The sequence below is a fragment of the Camelina sativa genome, chromosome 7, assembly GCF_030686135.1.
Source record: "Camelina sativa cultivar CO46 ecotype springtype chromosome 7, ASM3068613v1".
In the NCBI taxonomy this organism is placed as follows: Eukaryota; Viridiplantae; Streptophyta; class Magnoliopsida; order Brassicales; family Brassicaceae; genus Camelina; species Camelina sativa.
The window spans coordinates 32585532-32612714 of NC_141886.1; the positions used below are offsets into that span (position 1 = coordinate 32585532).

At 35.8% G+C, this 27183-nt stretch overlaps 4 protein-coding genes and 3 pseudogenes across 11 annotated transcripts; 2 read left to right on the plus strand and 5 right to left on the minus strand.

Annotated features, from left to right (window-relative positions):
• Positions 1 to 619: 619 nt before the first annotated feature.
• LOC104703672 (cytosolic sulfotransferase 18 pseudogene) lies at positions 620 to 1845 on the minus strand (annotated as a pseudogene).
• Positions 1846 to 2438: 593 nt separating this feature from the next.
• On the minus strand, positions 2439 to 5100 carry LOC104703673 (uncharacterized). The gene is made up of 10 exons (XM_010419726.2): positions 4909 to 5100; positions 4639 to 4782; positions 4107 to 4286; positions 3886 to 4015; positions 3715 to 3795; positions 3431 to 3618; positions 3235 to 3330; positions 3026 to 3116; positions 2780 to 2896; positions 2439 to 2678 (listed from the first exon to the last, which is right to left on the minus strand). Exons 2-10 carry the CDS (start codon positions 4759 to 4761, stop codon positions 2578 to 2580), a joined length of 1107 nt encoding a protein of 368 aa, XP_010418028.1. The 5' UTR covers positions 4762 to 4782; positions 4909 to 5100; the 3' UTR covers positions 2439 to 2577.
• Positions 5101 to 6155: 1055 nt separating this feature from the next.
• Positions 6156 to 12694, minus strand: LOC104703674 (ADP-ribosylation factor GTPase-activating protein AGD2). Of its 7 annotated transcripts, none has more exons than XM_010419727.3 (19): positions 12366 to 12694; positions 12157 to 12233; positions 11710 to 11810; positions 10989 to 11059; positions 10610 to 10672; positions 10214 to 10258; positions 9949 to 10014; positions 9734 to 9781; positions 9543 to 9638; positions 9395 to 9436; positions 9090 to 9302; positions 8615 to 8740; positions 8230 to 8439; positions 8051 to 8137; positions 7702 to 7962; positions 7335 to 7456; positions 7098 to 7188; positions 6535 to 6980; positions 6156 to 6434 (listed from the first exon to the last, which is right to left on the minus strand). In XM_010419727.3, exons 1-19 carry the CDS (start codon positions 12411 to 12413, stop codon positions 6320 to 6322), a joined length of 2328 nt encoding a protein of 775 aa, XP_010418029.1. In that variant the 5' UTR covers positions 12414 to 12694; the 3' UTR covers positions 6156 to 6319. The 7 variants fall into 7 exon arrangements, with proteins under 7 accessions (XP_010418029.1, XP_087316116.1, XP_087316117.1 ...); XM_087459990.1 differs by having other exon boundaries at positions 9395 to 9514; positions 9604 to 9638; positions 12366 to 12607; XM_087459991.1 differs by having other exon boundaries at positions 9395 to 9514; positions 9604 to 9638; positions 11302 to 11810; positions 12366 to 12480.
• Positions 12695 to 15093: 2399 nt separating this feature from the next.
• On the minus strand, positions 15094 to 16029 carry LOC104705149 (putative F-box protein At1g58090 pseudogene; annotated as a pseudogene).
• Positions 16030 to 16995: 966 nt separating this feature from the next.
• Positions 16996 to 18158, plus strand: LOC104703675 (uncharacterized). Its single transcript, XM_010419729.3, has 2 exons — positions 16996 to 17538; positions 17639 to 18158. The coding sequence occupies exons 1-2, from the start codon at positions 17336 to 17338 to the stop codon at positions 17877 to 17879; spliced, it is 444 nt and encodes a 147-aa protein (XP_010418031.1). The 5' UTR covers positions 16996 to 17335; the 3' UTR covers positions 17880 to 18158.
• A 670-nt stretch (positions 18159 to 18828) lies between these two features.
• Positions 18829 to 19452, plus strand: LOC104705150 (agamous-like MADS-box protein AGL97 pseudogene; annotated as a pseudogene).
• An 896-nt stretch (positions 19453 to 20348) lies between these two features.
• On the minus strand, positions 20349 to 26028 carry LOC104703676 (phosphatidylinositol 4-phosphate 5-kinase 8). 2 transcript variants are annotated; one of them, XM_010419730.3, is made up of 10 exons: positions 25623 to 26028; positions 24906 to 25226; positions 23718 to 24776; positions 23323 to 23490; positions 22678 to 22843; positions 22306 to 22416; positions 22034 to 22221; positions 21214 to 21374; positions 20903 to 21068; positions 20349 to 20791 (listed from the first exon to the last, which is right to left on the minus strand). In XM_010419730.3, exons 2-10 carry the CDS (start codon positions 24914 to 24916, stop codon positions 20512 to 20514), a joined length of 2310 nt encoding a protein of 769 aa, XP_010418032.2. In that variant the 5' UTR covers positions 24917 to 25226; positions 25623 to 26028; the 3' UTR covers positions 20349 to 20511. The 2 variants fall into 2 exon arrangements, with proteins under 2 accessions (XP_010418032.2, XP_087316120.1); XM_087459994.1 differs by lacking the exons at positions 24906 to 25226; positions 25623 to 26028 and having other exon boundaries at positions 23323 to 23497; positions 23718 to 23838.
• Between the last annotated feature and the right edge of the window lie 1155 nt (positions 26029 to 27183).

Below are 27183 nucleotides of genomic sequence, written 5' to 3' on the forward strand. Positions count from 1 at the left end.
TTTTTTTTCCTCTCTTCTATTTAAGAATTTAATTTCCAATAAAACTTATATTGCCAATTATATAAATAAATTCAACATATGCCATATGTTATAATTTGTATAGTAATGTGAAAAATATTTATTAACATTCACAACAAACAAACAATAATGTAAAAATGTAGGCTTTATGTGTCTAAAACCCAAGTTTGACATGAATATTATCGTTCTTTCCAGATTTATAGTCTTTTTTTTAACAACATATACAAGTAATATAACGAAATGATTAGAATAAAATAAGTCTGGATAATCGAAACAACGTTATAATTATTTGGTTGTTTAGCTATAGGACGTTGTTCCTTTCTCGTTTAAACCGAAACAGAGGATGCTCTGTTTTGTTCTGTAAAGTCATATTATTCTTACCATTAATATTTACAACAAAAGAATCATATTTTCGTGACAAAAAAAAAAAAAAAGAACCATATTTATTTTTATGATCGTAGTTGCTTCAGTCAGTCAATACCTATCCAAAAAAAATGTTTGTACAAATCACAGAGAAGGGCAACTTGATCTTTAAGTATGAATAGAAACGAGTATGACACACAACTTGTAGAAGATCAAGACTTTGCTCACATCATGCAAAGATTACAAAGCCAATTTCTTATTAGCTAGAAACAGTTCATCAGTACATAAAGCTAGATTTATTCTTCCAATATATAACTCAATACAACGTGTGTTGTGACACTAAGCATATACGGATGAGTTATGGCCAGATCGATTAACCAACAGGTCATATATCATGTTCAAGCAAACCGGAACATTTGAACTTCTCTTGCATCAATCCATCGATTCTTGCTGCCATCTCCTGTGTCAGGTAGTTTTGCCAATCTCCGACCTTTCCCTTTCTAAAATACGCGCTATTCGGATAAAAAAACCTTAGGAATGTCGTCTCTGTTCTTCTCCCCTTCATTGACTTCAAGATTCTTCAACGTCTCGAAACTGCAAAGTTTCACAAGTTTCTCAACAACACCTTTCTTCTCTTCATCAGCTGTGAATCCGTAACCCATAAACTGAGCCAATCTCTTCACATACGGCAAAGGATCAGCTCTCATTGTCTCGTAGTTAAGGAACAAAACATGATCTGGATTCTCTTGGTAAGCTTTCCAATACCCCAAGACATGATCCAGATAAGGACTGTATCCAGAGAAACCTCGACTGAACATATCAAAGCACTCCTCAAGACTACGTAGAGGGCCACTGTCTGACTTTTTCTTCTGGAAAAATGTCCACATGGAGATGAATGTGTCCTTTGGGTCTCTCCAGATGTAAACCATCTTACATCTGGACTTCGCAACGGATTCGGGTAATGATCCGTGCGGCATATGAGTCGAAAACAAAGTGTTTCCTTTGTCTTTGAGAGCATTAACTTGAGCCAAGTAAGCGAATTCCATCTCAATGAAAGGAACAAGCTCATGAGGGTTACGTTCTAGGAGAGGGTTCGAGGATTCGTCGAAGCGAGATCGATTCGCGATGGCGAAAGTTAGAGCTTTGAGCCAAGTGGAACCTGTCTTTGGGTAGCTACAAACGAGGAAGTCATCTGGTCGCGCTTGGAAGAACTCTTGCGCGTGAAGGCAACCTTCTAGGAGTGGCTGTATGATCCAGTGGCCACTGTACTCGATCAGCGGAGCTTCCGGAAACCAGCCCTTGGCGTGAGGAAACGTGGCGATTAGGTCTTGGTAGCGTTTCTGATTCTTCTCGAACTCTGTTGACTCTTTCTTTGTCTCGTCGTGGTGGCTCGGTAGGTTCATTTGTGATTCCATTAGAGATAGATAAAAGAGGATCTGAGGAACTTGTGTTGTGTTCTGTGAAGATGAGTGTTAGTTAGTTGTGTGTCCGGAAACAGCTCGGTTTGGTTTTTAGTAGTGCATGTAATGAATTTTACCCGCGTGTTGATATGTCGTATCAGAAACCATCCTCAAATGCCACACCTGTCCTTCTTACTGTCATAATCTCTCAGCCATTAGATCTTAGGGAATCTTCAATCCCAAGACATGGATACATTCTTATATCCAGAGATTGGGTAACTAACCTAGTAACCTATGTGATTTATTATATTAAACTTGAAAAATAATCGGTTTGTACATAATGCAACAGCACTATCAGAAATATATTTCCCCTTGAATTGAACTCCGGCGATCGATTAAGTGATCAATACAATTGTAGTCTGTGCATGAACGAATATGACGACTTATTGTGTATTTAAGACTTAACTGGGGACTCTGACCAATTATGTGCCATGCAAAGTAATATTCTTCTTTTGTATTCTCTAGAGGTCCCTCTACTCTAGAATTGACCGTGCCTTCATTTGTATCCTTTATGATTGAGAATGGTAAACTTTTTCTATTGTTACGATTGAATTGCCAATCATAGGAACTTTCCAAACTAAACTAAACCGAAAAAGATTTCCAAATTGAACCACAAACTATAATAAATAAAAATGTCAAGAGCTGTATTTTTTTGATAATATTACTACTAATAAGGAAGGAGAAACATGAGATAGACAGACAACTCAAAAATTGAATTACAAAATCACCCGGAAACTCAAAGTTCTTTGAGTACAGTTTCACATTTAGCTTCCAATATCTTCACAGCTTCAGTGAAGAGAACGTCTGGAGGAAGTGATCCGGTGGACTCGATGTTAACTGAGAGAAAGAAAAAAAAAAGATAATAAGAACTCAGTTACCGTTTCTTTCATATCATGAATCGGACAGCTAAAGGAATGGTTTTTTTCTTCTCTTCTTACATATAAAATGATTCTTGACACTGCCTAGATCCACAAGTTCTATCAAATCATCGTCTCTTATGCATTCCTTAGACATCGTGCACTTACGTGGCTGTGCTACAATTGCCCTTTTCTTACCTGTATTCAACAAGTCAGTATGAAATCATAAAAAATTTACAAATTCCAAGTTCTATAGGTTTCATCAGATTTTGATGTTAACAAGTGAGAAGAATAGAAGGGAACTTGGGAAGGTTTATTAAACTTCACCTTTGCCCATGTCTTCAATGTCGAAAACTTTTGGGCAGATTTTTACAAGTCGTTCAGCAAGCTCATCCTCAACTTCCCCAAGTAGATCCACCTAAGATAGTATAAACATAAGCATTTTACAAAAAAAAAAAGAATAGGATGAGGCAAAAATAAAGGAAAGAGCTATATTTCCCCACAACGTATAATAGATTTAGGTATAAACTTGTCACCTTCGGATGCATTCTATACCAAGCTGTCGCTACAGGGGACCACTTTGCATGTGTTTTACCAATGCCCTTAACCGCATGAGCTTCGAGCTCGATTTCCTAGAAATAGAGATAAAAGAAGACGCATATGTTCTCATCTCTCATTGCAAATATAGCCCGCTTAGTTGGTGTATAGAGCTCGGAGTGATAGAAACACTACCTGACCAGGGGCAAGTTTTGCTATTAAGATTTGAAGGTCGCTCGGAGTGATAGGATTATTAGCAAATTCGGGTAAGGAATCTTGACTGCAACTAAATGAAGTGTAAGTTTTTGGCTTTGACGTTGAACCTCCAGATTCTTTCAATAACTCACTTCCATTTGGTAACCATTTCAAATCGCTGGTTAAGACTACAAGAAGATAGAAAGACATCTTTCATGAGAGATTGAGCTGAAAATAAAACAAGGAATGCATCTATCTGATGCTAACTAAAGAACAGATATTACCTTGTTGACGTGTTTTATTATTGGCACATTTGACATGGAGTTTGAACACAATGGTGTTCTTTTCATTCGGCTGATCATTTTCTATCACACAGAGAGATAAAGAATCAAGCTAACAAGAAGAAATATTTGCTTATTGAGATGGAGCACACGCCACTGAATATATATTCTTACCGGATAAATATTCAAAGAGCCTTGGATCTGCAGCAATTGGAATAAGACCCATCCTGTGAGCAAGAACTTCATCTATAATAACCGATGTGTTGTTTGCTATTAATACTTTTTCAATAGCCATTGTAGGAAGCTGCAACAAAGAAAGAAAGATAGACTTAAAGCCAAAAGAAAATTACAACAATCAGGGATTGGTCAGAGGTTGTGAGAAGAGTGTAACAGACCTCAGCTATAAGGATCCTTCGGAATGCATTGGCAAAAGCTGCATCGATACCAATCATATCAAACTCCATATCTCTCTCTGTGAGACTAATCACATCAACTTTGAAATTCTCATAGAAGTTTCCTAGTTTGACACTGTCATCGTCTACTCCCATAGAAGGAACATAGCTGGCATTGGCAGTCTACAGAAAAACAAAAACACAAGATAAAGGACTTGAAAATTTCGAACATTCATCTGTGGATTTTGACAAAAAAAGGACTAAACCCATGGAGTAAGTAATCTTGTAAAACTCTAAGACCAAACTCACAGCTTTTCACATGAAAAAGAAGAACTTTTTAGTTTTTACTATGAATCATGAGCACAGCAACGATATAACTCTTAAGATACAAAGTCACAAAGTCACGGCTTTTCACAGGAAAAAGATGAACCATTGAGAAAAGCTACAAACTTTGCTAACTAGATGAGCTCACAACCAAACGTTAAAGAGCATAAGAGACTTGTTAATTTTGATCCAGAGAAGAGTTCGTTGTTACAAGAGGATTGCTTTTAGAGACGACGCGAGTTTGTTGCAGATGGGGAGGAAGTCCGGTAGGGACGTCGGGGAGATCGTTAATGTTGAAATTCTTGGCGAATCGTTTTTCTTCTTTAGTCACCATCCTTGTTCGTGTTTATTAGGTCTACAGCAGAAGAACTAGGGTTTATCAGCTTTCAAATTGAGACAGAGAAGCTTAAGGAGACTACGTGCAATGAGAAAACAGTAGTTTTGGGCTAAAAGAGGGAAGTTGATGGAAGAAGCTTGTTACCTGTGGCTGAGAGATTGAGCGATTCTGGGAGAGAGGGAGAGAGTAGGCGGCGGCGGCGAGGAGATGACAACAAACGGCGAAGGGTTTTGAAGAAGCCGCCGTTTTTATTACAATCCCCTTCTTTTGGTTTGGTTCGAATGTTGGAAAACCTCATACCAAACATTTTAATTTTATAAAATAAAAAAATTCATTATAACACACCAATTAATTTATCTATTTTCACCAAAATACAAGCATTTTTCAAAAATACATGTAGTATTAGTTTTTAAATTTTTTCATGTCCTCTATATTTGTCTTTTTGGTAAGAGAGGTTTCTTAAGAGGTTTCTTTAGGTAAGTGTGTATTAAATCTAGCATTTTAAGTAATTTGTGTAAATTTTTAAATCTTATGTTAATTATTTATGGATTTTTAAATCCTATGTTAATTATTTATGGATTTTTAATGGACCATTTTCAAAAATACTCATTTTTCTATATTATTTTTCAAAAATATCTTTTCATGTTGTCTATTTTCAAAAATAATATTTTTCTATGTATAAAATAACTAAATTATGTGAAGTGACCTTAGTGCACTGGCAGGAGATACGTCCATTTGTAGAAGGCACCATCACATCAGGGATCGAGTCCCGTTTCCTACGAATGTAGGAATTTGGCTAATGGGCCGGCCAGTTGTGGCCCAATGATTGACAAAAAAAAATAACTAAATTATAAATTCTAAACTTCAAATACTTAACCATACCCTCTTAAAATTATATCCTAAATGTACAATAGAGAACTCAAACCTAAAAAAAAAAGGATTCTAAAAGTTAATTTAACATATTGTAATTGTGTAAAAGAAGGTAAAAATCAAAATTTTCATTAAATGTATTTTTGAAAAGGAATATCCAAAAAGGGCATTTTTAATAAATTCTCATTTTTAAAAGTCTAATGAATTTCATTGTTATTGAACTAATGATTTAAAAATGGTTATCGAAAATATTTATGATTTGATTTTTAATGATTTTGAAGGATTTGATAACATTTCCTTAGTTAAAAAAAAAATACATAAATCTAAATCTCATGATTTTATGTCCAATTTAAAATATTTTACAATAAATCATATATATTTCCCTAAAATCTTCAAAATTATATAAAAACTCATTAAAACTCAAATTATATAAAATACTACATTTATTAGTATTCATTAGCTTTTAAGCAACAAAAAAAAAAGCTTAGCAATTCGTTGAATTTGATAGCGTAAAGTTTAAATTTAGTGAAGCTTCTTTAATTAAGGTAACTTAATTATAACATCAATGAACTACTCACGACCAAATACTACAACAGTTACAGTAACATGACCGAAGAGCATCCGTCTCATAATCTTTGTTTTGCAATCAATCAGCTTTCTTGTTTGAACAAAAGTACTTGGTATTTTACTGACATTCTGCTAATAGAAGGAATAGTTCTTCATCGGTTATGGCTCCCATTTCCATTGCTCTTTCCAACACGCTTAATCCTCCACCATCCTCTATTGATGGACGAGCACCTCTGTCAAAGTAAAAGAAGAGATACATGTATTATTCAAGTAAAATGTTCCTAATGAGGTGAGAAAACAGGTATTTGGGATCACTATTAGTTAATGTGTTACCTTCTCAGTAAAACCTTTGCAAATGTGTTGTTCCCTGATGCGATGCAATGGTGTAACGGAGTTCTTCCGTGATAATCTCTCATGTTTATGTCAGCCCCGAACTGCAACAACAGTTCAAGCAAGATCGGGTCACCGCTTTGACATGCCACATGCAACAACGAGCAGCCTTGAAGACAGTTTCTTGCTTCGTTCGAATCCTTGATTCTCTGACACGCATTTGGATCGTGCCTTTTCTTTACTTCATCTGGTGCATCAACGTGGTGGTGGTGATACGCATCAAGGTCAGTAATATCATCGAACTTGGTATTGATGATATTCGCATCTGCTGTTACAATGAGTCGGTAGATGTCTCTTATGTTCTTGCTTTGAACCGCTTCCCATATTCTACTTGAGGCAGTAGAGTTTGCTTCCTTTTCATCTTTGACAACCATCGCTTTCTCCAGGTACTAGTTAGGCATAAACGTGATCAGGTTTAGCATAATACAAGCGCTTATTTGGATGATGCACCAAGTAATCTGAATCTGAGGTCTATGTATGTGGAAGCTTTGAGCTAAATCTCATACCTTTCTCTGAATGTATTTCTCCTTCAGAGTAAAAGAATTTTCTACAGATGGTTTCGGAATCGATGCAAGTGTATCTGTTGATTCCTTTTCACTGGAAATATTCAACAGAAGATAGAAAAGTAAACAAGTTCATCAATCCCACGTTTGTAAAAGAGGAACAGATGATTTTGATTCAAGAAAAAATGTCTTCTTTACTTCAAATTTACAAACAATCTAGTTTTCCTTGAGATTTAGTACCTGTCACCGTCAAGGTGAAGTAGCTCCTCCCACACCGAATTACAGTATGCATTGCCTAAGTTCCTAAATAAGTCCAAGATTGTAGGTTCCCATACTTTCACATCCAGTGTGAGCGATCTCACCTGCATACACTCTTTGACATTAGCTTAAACATCAAGCACACGGGAAAAAACGCTGATGACTCATACACAAATGATTACTTCAGCAAGATTTATCAACACTTCAGACTATTAAATCGAGCACTGCAAATTCTGGTTGATGAAAAGATAGATAGCACATAGTTTTCTATACAAATTAAACTAGCTCATACGATCTCAAAGACAGTGGAAAGAAGCGACATAACATCGTACCAAAAGAAGCAAGCTACCTTGGATATATGAACGCCAAGATTCCTGTGAACACCAGAACATTCAATGCACATCAAAACTCCAAGATTCAATGATGCCCAATCGGGGTCAGGTGCATTGCATTCTGCACATTTGTTATTTCCAGGGATTCCTCTAAGTATTGTAAAAACGTCATCCCCCATATTCAGTCTTTGATCATAATGTTGTTTTTGATCCAGGGTGAGTTCGTCATTAGCAGTACCAGAACTAGTATAGTTTTTATCCAAGTATCTTCCTGGTGACTGCAGAAGATAATAGAATATGTATTAGCACGAAATCTTAATTTAAATTTAAAACTAAAAGAGAGTCTGAAACTCATATTGTGTAAACCTGTTGCAGAAAATGGGAATTCAGACGTGTTGCTATAGCTGCTGTGATCTTATTGACCCACTCCATCCTATCAGCTCCATTTTCAGCCTGATAGCATAAAGAATAAGTTGTGTTAGCCTCCTGAAGCTGTATATGTTGCGTGCCGTCAAGTATCTATATATCTTAATACATTTCAGTACCTGTAATGTGTAAGTCTTTTGAGGAGAAATAATTCTAAAACAGAGTCGAAGATCTGTGTCCTCTGCGTCCAATTTTATCAGTGATGTGCGGAGATCAATCATATTGCAATCTAGGCTTCCCTGTGAAGCTGATCGATTGTGTCTAGAACGAAATCTGCCAAAGACACCGCTGTTATGCTCACCTAAACCACTGTAGTAATGCTGAGATCCCTATAAAGTAAAATAGATGATTAGAAGGATAAAAACTGAGAAAGTGAAACTTAAAATGGTGAGAAAGGCTTGTTTAAGAGACACAAATATAATAAACATGGCCAAATCATGAGAAAGAACTTATAGATCTCTCTCATGGAAACGAGGCAGTAAAAAAACAGCTTGGCACACATACCGCTGATTTGTTACCGGTGTTTCTGTAATAGTATAGGGATCCATGATTGTCAAGTACAAAGAACCTTCTTTTCCAGTCAGCTCTCAAACTAGCTGATCGCTTTAATAGATACCCCTGCTTAATTACCTGCATTAATACAGAAGAGAAAATACAACACATTAGCCTGTATGAAAATTGAAACAGTGATAAATCATCACCAAGTGATTCATCATATATCTCAGTGTCTACGTAGTTGCATTGCAGAATAAAATCTTATAAGTTCTAATAGAATGCCCAACTCAGAAACTCACACTATTGCTTTAACTTTATAAGTATCCGTATCAGAGCAATTGTGTCAGTTAGAAAACAGCAGTAGAGCAAGCAAGATCCTGTCAATCAAGACTTAACAAACTTCTTTACCAGAGAACAATTGGAAAAATTACTGAAAACTACAGCTTGCACTTGACTACTACATGAGGGAGTTGGAGACCCTTACTTCCTTGTCCGCTGTTGAAACTGGATTTGCTTCTACGTTTTTACGCGGGACGGCTCTATAAACATGGTTTCCATCAACGTCGGAGGGATCTGCTTTAGCAGAGGCCTGTTGGCTGTCCAATTCAGATTGAGTCCTGAATTCTTGAATGCGTCTTGCAAATCGATCTTGTTCAATCTTAGACTGTTCTTTTGATTGTTGTGCATATGTCAATACCTGCAAGAAGAAAAATAGCAAGTAGCTCTTTAATGATCAAACAATTTCTCCTTATTATCACTACTGGAAGCAAGTTGACATTAAGGTTGTACCTGATGGATATAAGGCTCCAATTGACTCAAGAGATCATACCCCTGGAGCACAAAGAGACCACATAAGGAATACATCGTGGCACAGATGTTGCCCTTACTTGGTCACACTTGGTGACATCTCTAAATGCAAAAATAAGAAGAAACCTACAAGCTTAAAATATCTCAAATGGGAATCCATAATTGCACTTATAGATTCCAAGAACTCGTACTTCTTTTTCGCTTCAATGGTCATCAATGAGTTTACCTGCACTCCTTAAACAAAAGAGAACACCATTTAGACGCAGAAAGGACAAAATACAATAGTGGTAGTAGTGGCTTCTGTTCTTAGACTTAGCATACTAGATTGAATCGACTTTTCTCAAATGCTGACTTCGAGTTCTCCAGATCCTGTAGATATGACACTACACGTTCATTAGAATCACAACTATGTAATATATGGGTATGTAGTGCAGATACACAGTTTAAGCATGCGTAAATACAGATATGGACATATATACACATCACAATGTGAGATTTTTCTTGAATATTATGTATATGAATTACAGTGGCAATACCTCTTCCAACTCAGCAACAATGTCTCCTCTGGTATTCTTCTTTAGCGACACAAACTTTTCACGTGCCTTCAAATGAATAAGAAAATTCATTTTCATACCTTTAGATCAAAAATACCATGCACAACATTATATCTTTAAAAGATTAAGCATCAACTACGATGCTTGTCAGACTCCCATGTTTCAATTGTAGTGGCACCAATAACATATTTTATCAAGAGATAAATAAGGCATACCTCTCCATAAGCACTAGACTATTATCAATTACCTGATCATAAGAATGGACAGATTTATCGAAACGACGTCGAGACTCCTGAAAAGGTAGAAAACAGTAAAGTAAATCATTGGCAATCTATCGCTTGAGTTTTTGATAACAGATATCATAGATCAATAGAGGGAGGAATATAATTTTCTTCTAACATGATTCATTCACATCAAGAAAAGGAAAATAAGAAAACGCCAGACATTATTAAACGTGGACCTAACTAGTGGCAAGGGGTTTAATTTTGATACAACTTGTTAACAGATGGATTCAGAAGATCAACAACCTAATCTTTTGTTTATTGATTAATTTCGCGTCTATAATACTTGACAATCACATTTTACATGTCACAGTACATAAAAAGTAGAAAACAATCAAAATTTGAGGCACAAAAAAGGTTACCTTTGCTTCTTGTATATCAACAGTCATAAAGTCTGTCAGCCTCTCAAGTAATACATGCTCCACCTACAAAACACACAACATTTCTACAAATGATGTAGTGAAGGGAAACAGCTTTGAAGCAATTAACTAATTTGGGGTTTTAAACTCACTACATTTTATCAATCTGTTCATTAAGTTTTTACATCTCTCCTCTTTCTTGACACATGTATATTAAACTCTAAAATAAGTCTCTACCAAACATTTTGAATGTACTAATAAACAAGACTACTGTGCCCTACAAAAATTTTAGCGACCAAACAAATATACAGCTTCCAATAATGAGACATCATATGGTCTTCACTAATAGTTATGTGTATTCACAAGATGCGATGGGAATTACCTGTGAGCGAAGAAACTCCTTATAAGAGGAGATCTCCCGAAGTGTATTTATAAATTTAGATATTACTGGTCCTGGTTCCACCCAAAAGTATAACAGAACGAAACAGAATCAGAAACAATAACTTCAAGATTTTCTTGGATCTTCCATGTTTAGCCAACCATATCATAAGAAAAAAAAGTGTAAAACTAGAACTCATGGACTTAGAGTTCGTACATGATTATCCAGAAAACTATATTAATCAAAGGGACAAGGAGAACATGGTATTAAAATAATGAGTCAAGGCAAGAAGAGAGATCTTATTTTCAATTCATACCTTTGCTGCAATTAAGCTTTGAGCATTTGAGTTATGAAACTCTATAAAGCTATGCTTCTTAATCATCATCCAACATTTCTAACATACCTAAGTGGATTATCCAATATCCTTCCCACTACTACTGTCTATATCAAGTATAACCCAGACAAAAAAGTCTACTTAGCTTATAAACCACGTGTCAACAGCATATTAATGGATGAGAAGCCCGAAAAGAGAAACCACAAACCACCACTACTTGCATAGACCAGTCCATTATAACTGGTAAGCTATAGGAATACATCATAGCTTTTTATATCAACCAAACAGCCCACAATTTCATCGGCAGAGAATGTATCATAGTTCATAGCACCAAAACTAAGTAATCAACCTAACACGAGGGATCAAATCAACTGAAAGCGAATCCACAACCTCCAATCGAAACACTGACAGGATCATCATGTCCTGCACCAAACTCTTCCAGTGAATCTGCAAAGGCACTGACTCCAGTAGATGCCTCTCCCAAAGCTCCCCTATGACACACACAAAAATAAAATAAAATGCAATTCTTTATCAAGTTCCAATACTCTTTTCCTAGGCACATAAGATTCGTCAGCCAAAGTGGAATTGTAACAAAACAAAAAGTACACATAACAGAACACTTACATTTTCCACATAACACATAACACTTACATCTTCCAGAGATGGTACGAAAGTGTAAAAAAGATTAACCCTTAAATGGTCAGACAGTTCAAAGAGATAGACTAAATAAAAAGACAAAGCTTTATATATAGCAGAGAAAGATGATAAAGACATTACGACAAAAACGGAAACAACCAAAAAAAAAAAAAGAAAGAGGTAGGTAGAGTTAAATCTTACATGAACTTCTTAACACCTTTGTACAACTTCTGACAACGATCTTTAAGCTCATCAGTTGTCCCTTCCAAGGAGTAAACCTAATAATCCATATTATAACCACCAGAGAACAGAACACACATAGAAAAAGAAAGATCAAATCTCAAAACTTTATTGCAAAAAAAAATAAAAACTAGAATACATCCCCCAAATGGGACAACAAAAAAAAGAACCTGTTTTTGAAACATTGGGGAATCCTCAAGATTGATAAAACCCGCCATTGTAAAGACAAAAAAAAAAAAAAAACACGAAGAAATCTTCAGATCAAAGTGTAAGAATCGGCTCAACAAGACAAGACAAGTGAACCCTTGATTGCTGCTATCTTCTTCGATTCGAATTGGATCGAGAGACTAGAGAGATTCATAGGCGTTTCCCCAGCTGTGTTGTTTATTGATGTTTTTGATTTTGCTGCTTTGGGAACAGACAGAAAAATCTGTAAAACTAACTCTGTTTTTAATTTACAAATAGACCCCTCGTTTTTTCAATTCATTATAGAAACGGGAGAAAATAATATCAGATGCCAAAATCATCCTCATGTATATTGCAAAACCAATTATGTCTTTGATCAAGCTATCTTTATTCCAGTTATAGCAGGAACCTAATGCATATTGCAATATAATTTCTAGAAGTTTGATTCATTTTTTCTTTTGATATGTTCATTCTTTTGCTATAAAAAAAATTAGTTGACATATATCTTTTCACGAAGGAGGAGGCGAGGAGCGTGGTTTAGTTGGAATGTTGCCTAAACTATTCACAAGTTGTTCCACCACGGAGATATCATTATCATCACCTTTTAGCAAAGCGATCCATCATCCATCCTAAGTTATGTTGTTGTGACCACATCTTATTTTCTATTATATTTTTGCACCAACAAACAAAAACTACAAAACTCCATTGTTAGTTTTATGTTGGCCTTGACATTCATCAGTAAAGATAAAGAAGAATACGTTTGCGTCGCGTGAGCATAACTTTTCGCGAGAACTGGGACGATGAGTGACCTTCCACGTATTGGTTGCAAATTCCAAGACTGCAACTCTATCGGTCGAATTACTACTGCACTGTCCGATAATCTTGTAACTCTTTTCGGGGTTTCTACCATCGTAACCCATATATCTGCCACATCGCTCATCATCCTTGGCAATCCTTTTAGTGTGTCTCAGCAACGGGTTCCAAATAACCATGCATTCTTTTCTAATATCTTCCATGAAGAAGTAACCATCGCATATCCCATTGAGATAATAATAATGGGAAGGCGTAAATCAAAGCATAAATCAGTCACTGTTATAGTTGGAACGTCGTTGAGATCGACGCTCACCGAAGAGATATGAGAATGTGTCTTTATCATGAATTCTGCGCGAGCGCATGCAAAGTTTTTGTTGACGAATATCTTACTGTTGAAAAGAGTGTTCCATCCTTTGCAAACGGATTTGAAGCGAACAAGAGATAGAGGTTGAACTCGAACGAGTATCTCTTCTTCCAGATCTAACGGAAGCTTTCTAGGCATCATTAGGGTTTTCTCTGTAAAGGAAGCAGGGGAAGAAAAGTATAATGTGTATGGGAGTAAAATACTAGGGTTACGATACGACTCTCTCTATATATTTACTTATTATACAAATCATCTATATATATATATTAATAATATGAAACCGACGTTTTGAGCTTTTTCTTTTTCTTTTTTTTGTGAGTTCGATCCATTTCTTTGGGGGCTATATGGAAGCTTTCTAGGCATCATCCTCACCGGCGTTGGTCACCATCGGCGAGACAATGGTTCACCAAATCGGAGGTTTGAAACTCAAATTCGGAGAGTTTTCATTCAAGAAGCTCCGATAACCTTCTCCAGGTACGAATCCAGCCCTCCTTCTATGGAGATTGTGATAAATTCATTAAACTTGACTTGTTTTGTGTTTTCTTCTGTTTATGATCAATGTTTTGTGTTCTCTTCTGTTTATGATCAATGTTATGTCTCTCTGTTATTTGCTTGAATCCATAAGTTGATTTTATCTATGTTTTATTGCTTTCTTATCTCTGTTTTTGCTGAGGATAATGGACTGAACACAATATTAGAGCAATGCGGATGGCGTTTTCCACAACTTTTCAAGGAAAGAACTGGTAAGCCTAATTGTGTTCTGATATGTATTCTTTAGTTAGTATTTTGAAAGTAATGTGTGATTTTATTTGATTCACCTTTTCAGTTGAATGTTTTAAGGATCAGACTGATGTCAAGTTTCTTTCTCATTGATGGCAAAAGGTCTTGAACCCGGAGCTTGTGAAAGGACCATGGTCAAAAGAGGTCTCTTGCTCACAAGCTGCTTGATCTATCAATGTTTGTAACTTCCGCAATGGACCACTGGCTCACAAGCTGCTTCTCGACCAAAAACATGGTAACAACCTCCCTCATCTCTCTGTATCTTTGGTTTGTTGGCATTGACAAGGAAATCAAGAAGACAATTTTTTTACTTGATTGTGTTACAAGTTTTGTATGATTTTTACAACTTCAAAATTCTACCATTGGACTACGTCCAAAACTTTCTAAAATCTGATTTGTATCTAAACTTTTGTTTTGGATTATTTTTATTGTTAATTACAAATTTTTAGAACCTAATGGTTCTAACCGATGGAGATGTTTCAAATTCAGCATGAAACAGAGACATGAGTCGAAGGATGCCTTTTAAACCAAACATGTACGACACGCCATCTAGCTAACACAAACCCAAGGCCAGAGAACTGATCCTCGCGTCGGATTGACATCGTACAATAGAGGTACGTATATCATTAAATAAAATAAAAGTGATGTTGACTGGATATATACAGTTTGAATCTGTATAATAATGAATTTAGACGTAAAAGTTCATATAAAAGAAATAAACGCAACAATGGAAATTAAACTAGTAAAACGTCTTCCCTTGTTCACTATGTCTATCAAGAAATGGTGATCAAACTGGGAACATAGACAGAGGATCCAAACGTACAAGGCACTCCATCGATCTTAATCTTTTTGCATAGATCGCCTCTCACAATATAGACCCAACCTTGTTTAGGTTTCGTGCTACAACAACACAAAACGAAGCTCTTTCCATAGATGATGTTATCATCTACGAAGTAACTTGTAGACCTGTAATTAGGTACCTCGGGGAAGTCAGGTCCTGAGACAGTCATGAACTTAATCCACATCACATCGCCTCCATCATCCCCATTACCAATTTTCTTCTCTGTCACCCAAATCTTAGTCTCTCTTGTTCTTGTTTTTGATCTGGATTGTTGTAACACTGAAAATCGATCTCCCTTGTAAATCGATAGAGCACGGGTATGGTCACCACTTTTTTTTCCCTCACACGGTAGTTTACAAAAGATCTTTGTTATCTCTTTAGAAAAATCGAGCATTTGGATGAAATACTCACCAGTTTCGGGATACTTATGACCTATCCAGTACAAGTTTCCATTCAGGGAGACCCTAGACGAGGAGTCTGATTCTGAGCTTAACTCTTCGCTAGAAGGGGTACGATGAGTAACATTCGAGTACTCATTCAATGAGTCATTGGTACCAAATTCCAAGACTGCAACTCTACGGTCCAAATTAGTACCGCCCTCTCCAATAATCTTGTAACTCTTTTTGGGCTCTCTACCAACGTAACCCATATCTCTGCCACATGTCCCATCATCCTTGGCAATCCTTTTAGCCTGTCCAACCAACGGATTCCAAACCAGACCTGACCATCGCAGATCCCATATACATTATAACGGCCATGGCGTAAATTCATGCATAAATCAGTCACTTTAATAGTTGGATTGTCGTCGTTGAGATCGACGCTAATCAAGTAAATATCGGAATGTGTATGTAACATGATTTCTGGGCGACCGCAAGCAAAGTTTTTGTTGGCGAATTTCTTACTGTTGAAAAGAGCTTTCCATTCTCTGCAAACGGATCTGAAGCGAACAAGAGATAGAGGTGGAACTCGAACGAGTATCTCTTCTTCCAGATCTAATGGAAGCTTTCTCGGCACCACTAGGGTTTTCTTTTTCTTGGTACGAACCATTAGGGTTTTTCTTTGCAAAAGGAGAAGAAAAATAAATGTATATAGAGTAAAAATTATTGCATTCGACTAATATGATATACTTATAATTATAAATCATATATATATATATATATATATATATATATATATAAATAATATCAAACCGACGTTTAATTAGGGCCCGTCGACGTCATCAGCGTGTTAAGAAAAACACTTCAACGGTTTAGATTAAAAACAATCGCATCCTACGGTTAAGATTACCCATTCCTTCTCTTAAACCGTAATGCTGTTGTTGGCTATCGATCGGAGGTTGCAATGTCGTAGTCAAAAACCGTTGGTGTTGTCCAACTCTTTTCGTTTGTCTTTGTTCTCGTATGCTCTCTAATTTCTGTCTTAAAGATTATTTCATCTTCATAGTTGCAATTGTTTAATAACGGTTTTTGACTTGTGCACGCACACAGCCCCCAAATAAATGGATCGAACTCATGAATTTTTTTATTTTTGGGTGTGAGCAAGCACAAGCTTTAGAGGGCAATTAACTAAATTTTAGTATGGGACACTAGTGTAACTAATAATTAAAATAGAGGGCAATTAACTAAATTTTAAACTATATATTGAAGAAAATAACAACAAAAAAAAAACTTAAGTGGGGCACATGCCTGCACACCCAAGCTCTACCTGCGTGCCAGAGTCCAGAGACCACTAGACTGCACGGTCTTGCTCTTGTTCTCTCTCATTTTATTGACTCTAGCTAGTCTCATCTTATATTCAAAATCGCTTATATATCTTCCTCACGTATTTTTTCCATAACCGATGAGATTAATTTTTTTCAATAACAATAGGTTTTGAAGTTGATATTCAAATCACTAAAACTAGTTCAATCATTTCCTAAAGTAACGTGCCTTCACTATACTAATGGTAATAGGTAGCTTACCACTTTTTCTTTTTTTTTACCTCTCACCAATCATTTCAACTTTTGACAATTCGTCAAATATCCCCAACGGTAAAACTTTACTCTCTCTCTTTGCCTCCTTACATTATTGTCATCCCAACTTGTTGCAAATATTCCACAAATTACAAGAATCATTCGATTCTCTCCCTTTCATCTTCTTCAATTCACCCAAAAAAACATGGAAGCTCTAATTCACCACTTCACTCTCCTCTCCGACCAAGCCCTTGTCGACAAAACATTCGACCCTTCAAGAATCGAAGACCTCATGCGTCTCTTCGAAGTCGATTCCTACAAAGCTTGGGCAGCTCTCGAGTCCGAACAGCAACAAGAACTCGAAGAAGCTGAAGAATCTCTCCTTCAAGCCGAACTCGAACTCGATCGGTAAAATTAATAATAATGTTAATCTAATTTCAATCTTCATAGATCTGGAGAGAGAGAGAGAGATCTGATTTTTTTTTTCATGCATGAGTGTTTTGGGTAGGGATATGGAGTGGGGGATGGAAGAGTATCGGAGAACGTTGGAGGAGATGGAGAGGATGGAAGCAGCTGAGCTTAAAGAGCTTGAGGAAAAAGCAGAGACTGCTAGGAGAACTGGGAACTTAATGGAGAAAGCTGCGACGATCGCGGCGAAACGGCATATTGCGGCGGCGATGGGATCAGCGGCTGCGTCGATGAGATCGGCTTGGAAGACTGCAGCTGGGAATAAGGTTCATCCATCTTGATGATGATGATAAGATGACCGCAATATCACATGAAAGCATTGGTCCCCGTGTTATTATTATTTAGGTGGAGAAGAACATTTTAAAATAAATAATTATTTCCTTTGATAAGCATATCCTTTAATTAAGGTTATTTTAATTTTGCTAAAGAATTATGAATAATATATAGTTTATTATTAGGCTTATAGTTTATGTCCTTGTAATTTGTAATCAATATGTATGTTTATGTGATTATAGGAGACTCCTAAAAAAAATGTGGTAGGGGTGAACCAATTGAAGATAGCAGTCACTTGTTCTTTACTTGTATAGAACAAGATAAAAAAGAAAAAATCAATTTGTTTTTAATTTTTGAATGGTTGGCCATGTTATACTTACGAAAAGATCACACACATTAACACACCAAATGATCAAAGTTTTAACAAAAATGCAATGGAACAGGAATTAAAAATTTATTAGGGTTTTGATAAGTAAACCTTTAAACCGAAGTTACCAAAAGAAAACACGAGAAAGAAAGAAGACATTTTGTTTGTTGGTGCGCAAGAAACAGTCTAGGATTTAAGGGTTTTGGTGTGAGAGAATGTGAAACATCCCGCACGAGAATAAATATTGTTTATAAATTCAATTCGGGTTTATAATATAAATTAATCTTTTAAAATTAGACTTTTGTTTTTAAATTTTTTTTTCAGGGAAAGTAAATAAATTAGTTCACTAATTAAGAACGAAAAAGAAAACGAAAAAAAAAAACAATTAGAATAGAGTTTTCTTTGTGTACAAAAAAAAGGTAATATTCGGAATCATTCGATTATGGAAAATTTGAATAAGGGAATCATTAAGATCCATAATGGTAACACACCCTAATGTAAAAAAGGAAGATGAGAAGAGAGAGTTATTAGTATAAATATAAAGAGAGGAAGCTATCTTGCAAACAAATCTCTGCGATCTTTTTGTCTGTGTAATTCGCTTTCTTTCTTGTAATATTGTTTCAATATGGGAGGCAAAAAGCATAAGATTGACATTGCTGAAATCCAAAACAAAGCCGCAAAAACGGTTGCTTTCAGCAAACGCAGGAACGGTCTCTTCCGTAAAGCTTCGGAGCTCTGTCTCCTCTCTCCCGACAGTCGAATCGCAATCTTGGCGACTCCTCTCTCTTCCAACTCTCACGCTTCTTTCTACTCTTTCGGCCACTCCTCTGTCGATCAAGTTGTCTCCTCTCTGCTCCAAGACCAGCATCTACTTCCGGCAAACCTATTAGATAGAGAACAGGTCAGGGTTAGGGTTTAATTGGTGGGAAGACAAAGGTTTTGACATGTCGGAGAACGTGGACGAGTTGAAAGAGGCGATCGATGCAGTTTCTAGGATGTTGAACAATGCGAGAGTCCGGTTAGATGATGCCGTGAAGAGCAATCAAAGAGATGGACGTTTAATGATTTGTAACGAAGAGACGAAGACAACGAATCAAAATCACATATTGGAAGGGGAGTCTTCTGGCTCTGCAAGTACTTTGTTGGTGAACGAGGAAGATAATCTACACTTTGATGATTATTTTACTGATTTCAACATTGATCCTTTGATGTGATCATCTTTCTTTATGCAACATGTCCGGCTTAGCTTAATAATATCTAACGTAGCTATAGCGGTGCATTCTTTTTAATATTTATTTTTGGTTCTTTGATTGGGGGGAGTCATGCTACCAAATACAAGTAAAGAACGAACGATTATGCATGTTTACAATAAAATAAAATAAATCGTCTTGGAAGTTTTTTTCCTGCCTTGTTCAAATCCAACCCTAATGGTTAGGATGTTACTGATTTATATCTGCTTAACAAGTAAGTTAGATTAGAAACTTGTAAAGGTAACCTGAAGAAAAGAGGATCAATAAGCTTGAAATATATCAATACTTCTTATAATTAGACATTAGTCCATTATCACGTCGTAGCCACTCGAAAGTACGAAGTCTTTCTTGGCATGCCAGAAACCATTGAGGATGCATAAGTAGATTTTGCCTCAAAAGTCTCTAGTAAACATTCTTTTTTGTTGTTTTTGAATCAGCCAGGGTTTAAAAAGATATTGTGTATGTATGTTTTAATGCATATTAAGAAATAGTTACTTTTAAAAAGTTTAACCAATTATAAACAAGTCTGCATAATATAAAATATAAATTTAATCTAAAAGTTGCATAGAAAGATGTAAACATCCTATTATGAAACAAAAACACTTCTCTAAACATCCTATATTATGAAACAGAAGGAATAATACAGATTAGTAAAGCAGAATATCTGCCGTTTCTGAAAAGTTTTTTACGGCCCCCTAGACCCGGAAACTCAAAACGAAAATGGAACTGGCCTGTTCTGTATTTTTTTTTTTTGTACATTCAATCTTATTTCAAAAATGGTGATTAGTACATATCTATCCTCAACCCACCTTAGCAGTAGCTAAATGGTGAGGCACAGTGAGAGAGTGAACTCATGACAATAATACACGAAAACTGTTTTAAAGTATAAGATCCTAAATGTTAGTGTACATATAAATAAGAACGTTACGAGCCAGATCCCTCTGGAGTATTTTATGGCTTATGAACAGGAAAGAATATTATCAACCGAGCCAGATCATGAACCATCATCATCTGTTTATCTCTCTATGCTTTTTCTGGGAATACCTTAAGGAGGAAATCGATAAATCGCTTAGAGTAAAGTGTAGGCTCGATGGCTGATATTGTCATCGGATCATATTTCATAGATTTGCAAGTATGTTCCACTTTCTTCTTCATGTTGTACTCTTGGAGGATGTCAATCATGCCCATGTATACAACCACATCGTACACTTCAAATAGCTCGACTGTTCCCGGCTCCTCCTTGTCTTGACCGAGTTTGTGGTGAGCTTGAGCCGGCATGTTCACTCCTAACTGCACCCGGAGCCTGAATTTGATTCCAAAAGGTATGGTTGGGGACAATTTCATAAACTGGAAATAAGGATATTGGACTGTGATCTTGTGGAGTGAAGTTAGGTTTTGGCAGGAAGTGACTAACCTTGCAGTTCCAGGTAGAATAAGATCAACTTCTTGCTCGCCAACAGAGAATGCTCGTAGTGTGCTACCTCTGATGTGAGGACCGGGGGCGGTATTAACGGAGTTGGGTTCGTGAGTAACCATTAATAGTCCTTTTGGAGGATTGGAAGGTTCACGTGGCAAGCTGACTGATGAAACACAAAACAAAAAACAGTAAGAGACACAAATCCATGACATGTAGTCTAGTTTACAATGACTACATGTGTGAGCTCTAGAACTACTATTCTCCCTAAACTAAGAAGATATATAGTCTCTTAAAGAATTGAGGCCTACCGTCAACAGATGCATCACTATCACTTTCTTGATCTGACATTTCATTGGGAGGATCCAGGATATCAGTACGTGGATCGGGAGCTCTAAAATGTAATCCCAAGAGAAGACTGTAATCAAGGATTTGAAGAGATTCCAAGAAGGAACAGTCTAAAATAATTTGCCTGCCATGTGGGAAACAACGAGGTTCCATAAACAATTAGACAAACACAATTGTGAAAAATACAGCACTTTATTGTCCTTAGGACTGCAATCAGGATAATATGTGCATAAGAATGTAAAAATAATAATAAAATCTAAGTTAAAGCTAATGGAAAACAGGAGAAGCATCATACAAAAAAATTCACTAGCCGACTAGACTTGAAACCATGAAAAGCAGAGCAAACATCTCATTTCTAATGGTATGCGTGTAGACAGCAGTGGCAGTAAGACATTTTGTATAACTCTCTAAATCCTAGTTGGTTCACTAGGCTATAAGTCAGGTCTTGCAGAAATGGATTTAATAAGTTTAAACAACAATGAGAACTTGCTCCCCTAAAAAATATATACACAATTTCTATAGATGAGATTTCCCAAAAAAAAAAAAAAAACTTGAAATCCCACATGACACATCCCTCACAAATTCAACAGACAATTAGTGCTGGAAAATTGCGACAGGCGAGAGGTGATCATTAGATGTTTTCAGAAACAGTAAGTGGTTGCAGCATGCAGACTTTGGAAAATAGATACAAATGGCACATAAAACCTAGAGGTTCCGTAGCAAATGTATAACTAAAATATCATTCAACTGACGAAAGGGTTATTAACTGAGTAGAGAACTCACTTGAAGAGAGCTTCTCGCAGCAGCTTGTCCATATGAAGTTCATAAGCCAGATCAAGATCTTTCATGGTAGTTTTTTCTCCAATTTTATTCTTTTCTGTAAATCTCCCTTGAGTTGAGCCCTTTAGGTCATAGCGGCGATGAATCTTCAATTCTGTGCAAAACATATTCCCCATGACCACAAATCGTACCTGTCAGAGAAGCACAAAGCTCATGCTAAAGAGAAATGAAATATAATGGAATTAATATATAGAAGAGATCAGACTACTTATCACCTTTTTACCCCACTTGAGTTTTATTCTGTGAACTCCAAAAAACTTCGTTATGAGCGTATTTTCATAGTCTCCTACATGTTCATAGTACCTAGGCAACATCCTGAGTAGAACCTATTAGAAAATGAGATGCCCTCAGTCATACATATATAGAAGATTATGTGATATACTAAGAAAAATACATACAAGGAAAGACAGGCTAGACTATTTGTAGGTATGTCACATGCATCCTAAAAATATAGCAAAAGAAAAAGAAAAGGAGCATGAATCAGCTAACTTTACCAAAAATCAAGAAGGGTTTACAATATCCCTAAACCACTATTATACTTAACAACACGTAAGAAAAGATGAAAGCTTGGTTTAGTTCTATCAAACCTTTAACTCAGATCTTTTTAGTGTCTTTATCACAAATCTGTCGTCATGAGAAAGGTAGAAGATACTGCCACTTTTTCCAGCGGACGAAATTTCCCTCAAGCCATCATCGCCACAGATAGACATCATGTAGTCTGCAGCATCTAACTTGAACATTTCCCTCAAATTCCTATGCCATTGTAAACCATGCATAGTAAATAATTAGAAAGAACAAGTAATCTTAAATACACTAAGAAAAGCATGATGAGTAACAGAATGCTCTTAGTTTGTCAAAAACTACAAAGAATGCTCTTAGTTTGTCAAAAACTACAAAAGGAGAGGGGATTAATGTGTTGAAAAAAAGCATCATTCCACAGACATTATTGCAAAACCTTTTGGTTAACAAATTTTAAAATCCCTAACCATGATAAGATCCTTAAGCAAAAGATATTATCCAATAAAGATCAGTAGTTCGGAGAGCTGGCAGACACTTCAACATTTAAATCTTTAACAAAAGTATTTCACATTGATGTTCAGTTTCCAAATTCATAGACGTATTGATACAGACCTATTATGCTATTATACATATGCTGAGAGAGGCCTAGTATGCTATTATATTTGCTGATTAAAAGCATTTCTGGAATAAGCGGAATAAAAAAAAAGTTTTACCTGAAAACCATAGGGCAATAGTCTTTCCAATCGAAATCAATGGACTTGTGCGGAGGTGTATATTGGGAACCGTTTCTAGGGAAGAACATCATGATTCTGGCTCTTTCACTAAAGTCAGAAGCACGAACTTCCCGCGGAGGCACTGGTGTAATTTTCCCAACAGTATACCTGTGAACTTGAAAAGATATGTTGTGTAAGAGAAAAACTACTACAAGCATGGTCTGACTGTTTGTATTCTGGTCTGACTCATTAATCAAGTCATAGTGTGCAGAAAATAATTGTGTTTAGGCTACTGAGAAGATCATATGAGAAAATGAAGAAAATGTTCAGAAGTGACTTGAATAAAGATCTCTTGTCATTTTGATAACTAACATCTATTAAAATTGGTTGTTTACCTGATACCAAGTTGGAGATTAAGCATTAGATAATGGTTCCACCTTCCCCCTAGAAAGCTCACACAAGCGCTAACTGTGACTTCCTTAGTAAGATTCAAAGGTCTAGCCCTGTGTGACATGTCGATAGAACTCATAATTCGTTCTTTGATCAGAACTCCTTGCATGTATTCTCTTTCAAAAACGATAGGGTTCTTATCCCGTCCCTCGCTTTGACCAGAGTCAACAGACCGTGCAGACTTGGATGCGGGCCCGTGATGCATAAAGTCTCGTGGAGGATCACTGGTGCTCCAATAATCATCAGGATACCTCTCAGAAGTTCTCGTCAGTCCACTTGTTGTGGTTATCTCAGAAAGACTTCGTGACACAGCTTTCGAATTCCGTAAATCATCAATATTTACTGTTGAATTATGAGATAGGAGGAAATTACCGGTGTCATCGTAACCAAAATGCCGATGCCACTTTTTCAGAGACGGGTGTTTACTTCCAGCAGGATAAAAGACTCCACTCCCATCTTTAAGGCCACGTGACCAGGTCCCGAAATAAAAACCGCCATCAGCATACTTGTAAACACCAGAGCCATGTCTAAGACCATTCAACCAAAACCCATTAAAGAGATCACCATTAGCCCAGCTCATAATTCCTCTGCCAGACATTTTACCCTTTTTCCAGTTCCCAATGAACCTGTTTCCATTGTACCAAGAATAACTACCACTGCCATCATGTAATCCTTCTCTCCATGAGCCATCATATACATCCGAGTTACAATACTCTTTCCTACCTAGACCGTGTCTTACATTCATTCTCCATGCTCCAGCATAGACAGATCCATCAGGAGAAGTCAATGTGCCAAAGCCATGAAGGTATCCCCCAGAGAAATCCCCTTCATATTTAGCACCAGACGACCACATAAGTTTACCTCTCCCGGATATTTTCCCTTCTTCCCAATCACCCTCGTAGATGATTCCATCAGGCCACGCATACTTTCCTTTCCCATAAGGAAGTGTTCCTTTGAGTTGACCACAATAAACATCACCATTTGAGAATTCTCTCTCTCCAGCCCTGAGGAAAGACAAAAGTACACCCCCAGATCTAAGAAATTGAATATAATTTTTTTTTTTAAAAAACAACTAGAGAAGTCACATGGTGAAATGTCTGTTGACAAAGGGAAGAATAATAACACAAACACACCTTGTTTCCATCTTGACAAGGATCTGGTGATTTTCAGAACATAGTATCCAACCTTACATTTGATGCCTTACCAGGTTCAAATCCATCATCTCAGAGCACATTAGTTATCAGAGTTGAGATCAGTCAGAAACTCAGAGTTTTCAAATCACAATAGAGATATAAACCAATCCAACTAGGACTTGATGGAACAACATTCCATTTCTCTGCAACTCAGATCCTTATTTCAGATGCTTCCACACAAAATGTGCTGAAAATGACAGATTTCACCTGGAGCTAGCATTCACCAATGATTCTGATTCATCCCTCTCTCTCAAAGCATCCCTTTTCACATAAAAACAAAAAAACCTCAAAATCAAGATTCAACCAAAATTAAGCTAATAAAAAAAAAAAAAAAAAAAAAATCAAAATCAGTGGCTTCAAACATGAAAAAAAAATCCTATATTATTCCAATTTTGCCAAACATAGAACACACCAGATACTCAAAATTATGAGCACAATGCAACTCACGCAACAAGAGCTAGTAAATAGCTCATGTATCAGCCTTAATCCGATTAATTATACAAGTAATTAGACAAAGCGAACAAATCACTGAAGTAGAGTAAAGCTCAAAAATCTCGGGCTGAATTCGCAGAAAATAAAAAACTGAAACAACAATAGAAGAAACAGAGAACCAAGTTGAAAATGAAATCAAAATCAGATAGTTGAAGAATAACTCACCGAGATGAAGCTTAGAATCTCTCCCTGAGAGCTGGAGAAGAAGAATAAAGAAGAAGCAAAAGGAAGAAGAAGATGATGGAGGGAAAAACCCTAAATTAAGCTGTAAAAAGGATGATTAGTCTTCGTCTTCTTCTTCTTCTTCGTATGTTGTTGATAGAGAGACCTCGAAGCTTCTGGTTCAATTCGGAGAATCTCTTCTTCTTCTTCTTCTTCTTTGTATAATAAATGTAGTTCCCATGCACGCTAATAAGTCCCCTTCTCTCTCTCTCTCAGTCTTCTTCTGAGTCTACTTTTTTTTTTTTTTTTTCCGATCTGTTTTTCTTTTTTATTTTTGTAACATTTCGAAAAAAGTATTGTTTTTTTCCTTCTTTATTGCAGTTTTCATTTTCTTTTTTGGGGATTGTACGGTTCAGACTGAAAAGGCCTGATAAAGATAAAAATTCATATTTCTTCTTTTTCTTTAAACTTATTATAATATCACTATTTTTTCTCTAAAATTAATAAATTATTATATATATATATATATATACTGTATTACTTATCATCAAAAGTAAATATTTATTAGTATTATTTGCGAACAATCTCTTGTCTTTTCAATAATTTAACACCATAGAATTTTTATTTTTTAAGCAGTCTATAGCTGGTACAATGTTTATGCTATTTAATTTAAAGAAATGTCTCTTCATATTCTAATTTATGATAGTTTCTTGGTTAATTATTAGTTTTTCTTTTTTGAATAATTTGTCTGTTCTTTTTTGTCAACAATAATTTGTATGTTCAGAAACACATTTACGTTTGTGTTGCTCTCTGTTTCTATTATTAGGAGTATTATTTTTCTCAATAACATGCAATATAAGGCGGTGACATATCAATGACATTAAGTTAATGTCATTAACACAAACCATTGTATTACAAATCATGAATTTAATTCTATTAAAATATATGTACTTGAAGGTTTTAATATGACTTTCTATTTTTTTCTATGAGTTTGTTTTATCTTATATTGATACTATATAGTTTTGAAAAAAAAAACATATTCCTCTTACAGCAAGTAATTCATACTAATTGACTATAATTGCATGTCTGCGTTTTGAATAGCAAAAGAAAATAACATCTACAAATGTATACGTTCATACTAAATTTGGGGAACTAAGATTAGAGTCCTCTCATTTTTATTTTTTTATTATGATAGTGAAGTTTTGAATAGTAAAAGAAAATAATTTCTAAAAGTTTTTGGAAAACAGAAATCTAGTAAACGATTTTTTCGATACAAAAAGAGTGTGAAGTAATAAACCAAGGTGGTAAAAAACTAAAAACTATATACAGTCAGCTTTATTCTATAGGCCAATTTTGAGATTAGTTTTGGACTTCTGGCATTTTCCACCTATTAATAAAAAAATATATATACTACAGTCAGATTGAGACTTTTCCCTATATGGTAACGTGTCTCATTAGATGGTTTTAAATTAATTAACTCACATAAATTAATTACTTTTTTTTATTTTTCTTTAATAAATCAATAACTTGATCAAAACAGACATTTATATCAATTCTAAGACTT

What these genes read in the sequence shown, in the direction of transcription:
- LOC104703676 (XM_010419730.3), bottom strand. An exon ending in TAAAAAGATCTGAGTTAAAG is followed by an intron (nt 22,417 to 22,677) that starts GTTTGATAGAAC and finishes ATTTTCTAATAG; the next exon opens with GTTCTACTCAGGATGTTGCC. An exon ending in CTGCGAGAAGCTCTCTTCAA is followed by an intron (nt 21,375 to 22,033) that starts GTGAGTTCTCTA and finishes CCCACATGGCAG; the next exon opens with GCAAATTATTTTAGACTGTT.
- LOC104703675 (XM_010419729.3), top strand. Translation starts at nt 17,336, where the DNA reads ATGGAAGCTCTAATTCACCACTTCACTCTCCTCTCCGACCAAGCCCTT. An exon ending in GCCGAACTCGAACTCGATCG is followed by an intron (nt 17,539 to 17,638) that starts GTAAAATTAATA and finishes TGTTTTGGGTAG; the next exon opens with GGATATGGAGTGGGGGATGG.
- LOC104703674 (XM_010419727.3), bottom strand. Translation starts at nt 12,413, where the DNA reads ATGGCGGGTTTTATCAATCTTGAGGATTCCCCAATGTTTCAAAAACAG. An exon ending in CCCCAATGTTTCAAAAACAG is followed by an intron (nt 12,234 to 12,365) that starts GTTCTTTTTTTT and finishes ATGGATTATTAG; the next exon opens with GTTTACTCCTTGGAAGGGAC. An exon ending in AAAAGACTTACACATTACAG is followed by an intron (nt 8,138 to 8,229) that starts GTACTGAAATGT and finishes TTATGCTATCAG; the next exon opens with GCTGAAAATGGAGCTGATAG.
- LOC104703673 (XM_010419726.2), bottom strand. Translation starts at nt 4,761, where the DNA reads ATGGTGACTAAAGAAGAAAAACGATTCGCCAAGAATTTCAACATTAAC. An exon ending in GCTCTTTGAATATTTATCCG is followed by an intron (nt 3,796 to 3,885) that starts GTAAGAATATAT and finishes TCTGTGTGATAG; the next exon opens with AAAATGATCAGCCGAATGAA. An exon ending in CATTGAAGACATGGGCAAAG is followed by an intron (nt 2,897 to 3,025) that starts GTGAAGTTTAAT and finishes TGTTGAATACAG; the next exon opens with GTAAGAAAAGGGCAATTGTA.